The sequence below is a fragment of the Lycorma delicatula genome, chromosome 6 (assembly GCF_047948215.1).
Source record: "Lycorma delicatula isolate Av1 chromosome 6, ASM4794821v1, whole genome shotgun sequence".
NCBI lineage: Eukaryota > Metazoa > Arthropoda > Insecta > Hemiptera > Fulgoridae > Lycorma > Lycorma delicatula.
In genome coordinates, this window is record NC_134460.1 from 80,727,929 (window position 1) to 80,735,307 (window position 7,379).

Genomic DNA, 7,379 nt, shown 5'->3' on the forward strand with positions numbered 1-7,379 from the left:
ATCGTGTGTCAATTTGCACGTGCACGGAGTTAAAGGGTCGTCTTAATGCAGATCTGGACTTCATGGCCAAAATTGTAACTGGAGATGAAATTTGGGTCAATGGGTATGACCCTGAGACCAAAATGCAGAGATCCCAATGGAAAACCAGTTCATCTCCTCGTCCTAAAAAGGCACGTCAGTCAAAATCCAACATCAGGGTCATGCTCGTTGTTTTTTCGATATTGAGGGCATAGTGCGATCAGAGTTCGTTCTAAGGGGAACAACTGTAAATTCTGAATTTTATAAGGGTGTACTGCAACGTTTGCGAAACGACGTATGAAGAAAGCGACCAGAAAAATGGACCAATGGCTTCCTTCTTCACCACGACAACGTGTCACACCTTGCTTCTCATTCGCGAGTTTTTTGCCAAATAAAGTGTTCCTGTCTGTCCACATCTGCTATACTCACCAGATTTAGCACCATGCGACTTTTGGCTCTTCCCAAAAATTAAAACTGTGCTTAAAGGAAAACGTTTTGACACCATTGCTGACATTGAGAGGGCCACGACCAAGCAGCTGAAAGCCCTTCCGAAAGATGCCTTCCAGAAATGCCTTCAGTCATGGAATCAACGTTGGGATAAGTGCATTGCTAGCCAAGGACATTACTTTGAAGGAGATTAAATTGAATTCTATGTAACCTTATTATTTTTTTTAATAAAAAATTATTCACCGTATTTTTTTTATCACACCTCGTAACAAACCATATATGCAGGACAAAATAACATAATATTCATTATTAATTAACGCTGTATACATGAAAAAAATCTTAAAAATACTCGCTTTTTTTATTATATAATTTTCTCTTCCTCATCATTAACTTAAGTGATTAAAATATTAGTTATATAACAATTTTTTAAGCATTTCAAAACTAAAAAAATTTTTCCTTCTTTGTAGTTAATTAAAATGAACATAAGTTTGTTCTGTTAGTTGTAAGGGATTTGCTTACAATATTATTATTACATACGTGCAGATTGTTGGTTGTATGTGCTTGTACTTCGCATTTTGTAGTTTCAGTTTCTCAGTCAGGTAGTCTGGCCAGCAAATTAATGAGTTTACATTCTATTAATTAACTGTTATTGTTGATAAGGTACTACTATTTTTTTCAAAAAATTAGTTTAAAAAAAATCTGCTTATACATTTATATATAAATTTCCATAATTTAATATTTGGATTGAAAAAAAATGCCATTGAAGAAGAGAAGAACAAATCATACTGTTCATTACATTAGTTTTGTACAGTAATGATTATTCTACTTTGTGCACATTGGTTGTCATTTGTTGCATATATCCTTTATGTGTGGATGTGTGATAACCTGTATTATATAAATATATATATTTTTTTTTACAGCCTAATCGAACATACTACCTAGAAGATCCAGAAGGATATGCATTAGAATGGTGTAAGGCGATAAATGATGTGAGGTACCACATATATGGACAAAATACATAACCTCTTGTACTTATTAGGAGGCTCAATGTTGTGCTGTAGAACAGCGCATTAACTTCTGTGATAATAGGTAATACATTATAACTGAGCAACGTCGTCACCTAAACAGGATCTCTTTCTTTTTCTCTTTCTCCTGTAAATTATTATTAGAAATATATAAATATGAGCTAATCAATGATGGACTGATTTATATTATATATTATAAATCATGAATGAAATTGTTAACTGAATTGTATTTGTTAGTTTTAATTTTTTTTTAAATCATTTTTAAATAAGAAAATTTAGAGGAATTAAACTAGCGTAAGATGTTACTAGTAATGGAATGAAATCGTTTGAGGAAGATATACCTTACTTATGTAATGTAAATTATTTCCTTTTATGTATATTAATATTTATATAAATAAAATTTGAGTGTTGTTCATTTTTTCTTTTTTTTTTTAAATTTAAATTTCTTTTTTAATGAAATTGAAAAAAAGAATTCACAGATTTTTCTTTTTATATCTAATCTGTATATACAAATTCTAATCATATTTAAAAAAATAGAAATTAAGTTAAAAGTAGTTTAGAAAAGTTATGATATTAACATATATATGCTTTTTATATTTATTTAATTTTGTTTTTAAAATATTTTATAAATGAATCCACATACAGCAAAACAATATTTATCCAGATCTGATAAGAAATCTACGGAAAGTATATTTTATAAAACATTACATAGAAGAATTTATATGTTTATTATTTTCTTCTACATAATTTACTATGAATTTTTAAAGCAGCTAATATTAAATTAGTAAAGGCATTTTGATAGTATTACATAATTTCCATATTTTAACATTGTTAGATGTATCATTTCCCATCGTAAATCCTCCTCTAGTTTCAATTTCTGTTATAATATTTCTCAAAATGTTTTCTTTGGGATCGGACTGTTATGAAGGTCTTGATGGATGTTAACATGATTCTCTTTCTGATAGTAGATAGTATATGCAATGTGTAACAATGGAAATGTTTGTAGCTCTGCAATCTGCTCTTAAAGTCTTCACTAAATGGTAGCTGAAGCATTTTGAATGGGAAAGTTTTACAGAGTGAAGCAAAATTTAACACATCTGCAATTTTCAGTTTGTTAAAAATCTGATAGAAGGTTAGTACATGTTTACTCTTACTATGGTAGTATGATACATCAAACTGCATTGTGTTTCTGAATGTTACCACTTGCTGGAACATGCTCTGCACTGATTGACATAAATACTGTAAATATTTGGTATTTATTGAGCACACTAGCCTATTTTTGCAAATATTAAGGTTTACCCACAATTTTTCTACAAATTGTAATATTTTGATACAAGATAATTTATAACATTGCAACGTTTGCCGGAAATGTAATGTTGTAATGTTGCCGGAAATGTAATGTAATGATGCTGCCACCATCATCAACATTTTATGCTATTTTACAGAGTGTTGCTTTTTACAGTGTTGCTTTCTGCTATCTGTCCTGGTCCTTTTTTGGCATGATGCCATAAAGTTCCTGTGTAAAGAGCATAAATGTTTTTGTAGAGCTGAACGTCTTGTAATATGTGCTGGGCTTGGCGTGGTGATGTTTAGAAAAAAGCAATAGAAAACCTCTTTTATTTTTTTCTTCATTTATTTATGTATTATTATTTTATTTGTAAAACTTTCTGAATATTAAAATATCCAATATATTAAAATTAAAAGAAAAACCTCAGTTACATACTGAAATCAAATGTTGGGAGAGAAATATTATACAGATCTATTTAATTAATTTTTTTTACTGAGAAATGGTTTTCATTATATTTTTTTTTATGAAGTTATTTAACAATAAAAGTTGTAGTTAGATGTCATTATAGTGTAAGATCAGTTTTCTAAATAAACAAAATATTTTGACACAAATGTAGATGCTGTGTAGTTCATTTTTGTTAAAAAGAATCTACATTCTGCAAAGGATCTATCTGGATGAATACGGTTTTATTGTATCATTTATTGTATGTATTTATTATATCATCGTAAAAACTATTTAAATCCGTGTTTTATGCATGTGTAATATCATTCTTAAAAAAACAAAAAACAAAAGATAGTATGGTGTGTTCTAAACTCAAATTTTTGTCTGAATTTTTTTTAATCCTCTAAGTGCTAGTATCTTGTCAGAAACTTATACCAACACTTGTTTAATCCAAAAAATAGATTATTTTAAAAAGCAGTTAGAATAAAAATTATTTTAATAAAATTACTTTCTTTTGATCGTCTATGGTAAAGATATTCCATGGCCAATATGATAATGATAATATAATATAATCATGTTCCACATGATTTTTCTACAGAAAGGATGTTTGTTTCTAATAACAGTTGTATAATCTGTACTGGCAAAACATACATTTTTATTACATTCTTTAATTTTCACAATTGTGAAAGGGAAAAATGATTAAATTAGTTTTTAATGCATCTTTGTTTAATGCCCAGAAAAGTGGTCATTGGCAATCACGAATGAGGTAACAGAATTTAGTTAAAAAAAATCTTTATTAATCTAATTTATTTGCCAGTTTCAATTTCTAGCCCAGTTTCAATAGTGGCAAGGAGATTATTATTTAGATGTTTATGACCTTACTGAATTGTATATCTATTTTTTTTTAAATTGCAATTGATTTTATTAGTTATCTTTTTAGATATCTCTTTAGTTTCATTATAATTATTTAATAATTAAAAGTATTTTTATTTTAGAATTATGTATTAATGAAGTTTGTATTATAATTTTTTTAGAAAACTTTTTCCTTTTTTCATTTGATCTAATTGCATTCTGAAAAAAAAATTGTTTCATTTTATTATGTTACTGTAAAAAAAAATTAGTTACTATAAATTTAGAAGTTATAAAATCATAACATATACTGTGAATTAGCCATCATCAGATTGTTTCATAAATATCGTTAATTTATACACGTGTACATTCCTGTTCCCTGATTTAGATGTTGACAGACGGTGCCCGGATATGTGCAATGTCTTATAAAACAATGCAATTAGGTTTAATTTATTATTTATAATAGTAATAATATTAATAATAATTAAATATTAGTTAATTTATGATAGAATTGTGTGTGAATTAGAATGATTGGTTTATTATTTTTTTTTATTAATTATAGAATTTGATATTATATTTTATTAATTTATTTATTGAGCTAGTTATATATATATATATATATATATATATATACACTATGTTTGTATCTATTGTAAGTCAATATAAATTCATTCTGATAGTGTATGGCTTGTGGGACATTGCTATGTTTACTGGCTTTATAATTTATAATTATCTACATTCTGAATTTTTCAGGTTTTAATAACCAGTTCTTTTTAAAAATCTTAAACTAAAATTTTTTTACCAGTATTATTTTTATGTAAAATTTATTCTGTGCCATAAAAAAGTAACTAAACTTTTTTAAAATTAATTTGTGTTAATGTTGATTCAGTGGAATGAAATATTTTATTGTAATAGTGGAGTTACATTATAAATGAATATTATTCTGCCTGCAGTAGATTTTCAACAGACAAAACATTTTTTATTTAAATACAGCTTTTTAAAATAATAAAATAATTCATTTAATTAATTGCTTATGTAGAGAATGAATCTGTGGTGGTATTTTTTATATATAACTATATATGCAAACTTAATTATGAAGGAACAGTTCTATCTATTAAAATAAAATTAAAAAAGCTCTTTAGCTGAAATTATAATCTTAAAAGATGCTATTTATTGAATTCAAAGAAAATATAATTTTATTTGAACTGAAGATGTTGCTGTTTTTTTTTTTTATTATTTAGTTAGCATTATTGCTGATTGCAAGTAGTGGTTATTCACATAATGTGGTAATCAGAAGTGAATAAGACACATTTTAGATAATATTAATTGTTTGACCTGACAAAAAATCACAAGAAATTTTATAGTTTATCAGAAAAGATTTAAGTATTATTTTTATTAAATTTATGAACTTGAAATGTTGCTATAAATTTATGTGTTGCTGAAAAATTTCAGTACTAGTAATAAATACAAAGTGTTCTGTATAATTTCGGCTATGTGTTATATATAACATGTTCTGTTGAAGTTTACAGATTTTATTGTTGAATGAAATCCACATTAAGAAGGTACTGTTAAATATGTGTACAGGTAGATTTACATTGTTTTAGAATAATTAATGGAATTGGATAAATTACACTTGCAAATTAGTGGGCAGGATTATATATAAGCAAGCAGCATAAGTTACTTTATCTACCCATAGTTTGTATTATTCTTTTAATGGCAAATAAATATGATTCATGTTACTTTTTTTATGGGATACTGAAAGAAAAAAATTACATTTTTTTAAAGATATATGTAAAAGATCTTATGGTCAGTTAATGTAGCTTGTCTTTGTTGTATATATACTATGATTTTGTTTTGGTAGTTGACATAACATGCTATGTTATTATAGGCAATTCATAATTGTTAAATGAACAAAACATTTATGTTATGAAAAATGTATATTTATATTCTGCGCCTAATGTATTTCTTGAAAGGAAAAAATTTCAATTTTTGTATTCTAATTTTTAAAAATTATAAAATTTTAAAGAACAAATTGTTATTTTGCATTTATTTATAACCATAATTAAGTAATTTTATCAAATTTGCTGGTGTTTTATTAAAATAAAGTATTTATTTCAGTATTGTGAATAAATTTTTTTTACAGATATAGTTTTTTTTTGTATTTCACATCATGATTGAAAATATTATTCTGCAGTGATGTTAAATAAATTTGTACTGATTTGTTAAAAAAAAATATAAATACACATGTTAAAATTGCACGTTAAATTTAGTGTTTGCATTTGCATACTATTCTATTATTATTATTCTCTTTAAGGCTAGTCTCTCAGCTTGTGCAGAATTTCACACTATTATTATTTAATAATATTTTATTAGTTTATTTAGTCAGATTAGTTTTAATGATTTATGATAAACTTTGTGTTGTTATTCAGTAGCTAGTTCATTGTAGGATTTGTAAATTATTACTGTTGTTTTTGTCCCGTCTTTGTTTAATTAAAAATTTTTATATTTACTAAGTATGGTATGTATTTATTTATTTTTTATACAATTTAAATTTATAAATTAATTTGATTAATTTTATCATATGAACTAGCTATTGTAGATATTCATGAAATAATTATACTTTGTTTACTCCACAATTATGTTTCACAGAATTTTTATTTATTTTTTATTTTAATTAAATTTTGAAAATAATTTTGTAAACAAATTAAAAAGCATTTATTATCAGTGGTTGTTGAGGTTAGAGTTTGCAGTATTAGATGATCCATTGCATTTGTTTGCATTGAGATCCATATTTTTTATTTAATTTAATTTATACATGGGGAAATATTTTGTAATCAAATATTTTTAACTTTTTTTCAGTTAATGTACATTTGTACCATTTGTTCTTATTTATTTTAATTGGCCGTAGTATGTGATCTGAAAATAAATTAAACTATCTTTAAATGTAAGATGGAATTTAATTTTTTAATCTACCCTGTGTTAACCTTGTTTAATTAAAATTAGTTTGAATTTAGTTCCAACTATTGAATTCAGCTTGAGATAGTTAAATTTCAATACAGGAAAATCAAGTCGCTTCATATATTTGCATTTTATATAAGGCTGGTGATTCACAGAGTCATTGTGGGTTTTAGTTGCAGTATCCAGGATAATATCTTTTAAGTATGATAAGAGACTATTGATAAATGTTTGGAATCTGAAAGAGATATTTACCTTGCGTTTTACAGTAAGACTTGGCTGTTTTTAAGATGTGATAGGAAAGAGAAAGATGAAAGGATTAATTATTAGAAGCAAAAGTTTTGGGTAAGGACTGT

General features: G+C 25.8%; 1 protein-coding gene across 6 annotated transcripts in view; it reads left to right on the forward strand.

Annotated features, from left to right (window-relative positions):
• The window catches only part of Pdk1 (Phosphoinositide-dependent kinase 1), a 391,841-nt gene extending 384,825 nt beyond the window's left edge, over window positions 1-7,016 (forward strand). For all 6 annotated transcript variants that reach the window (XM_075367938.1, XM_075367939.1, XM_075367942.1 and 3 more), the window contains exon 9: window positions 1,386-7,016. In XM_075367938.1, the coding sequence (XP_075224053.1) occupies window positions 1,386-1,487 (102 nt within the window). In that variant the 3' untranslated portion in view covers window positions 1,488-7,016. The remainder of the gene's footprint in view (window positions 1-1,385) is intronic.
• The last annotated feature ends 363 nt before the right edge of the window (window positions 7,017-7,379 follow it).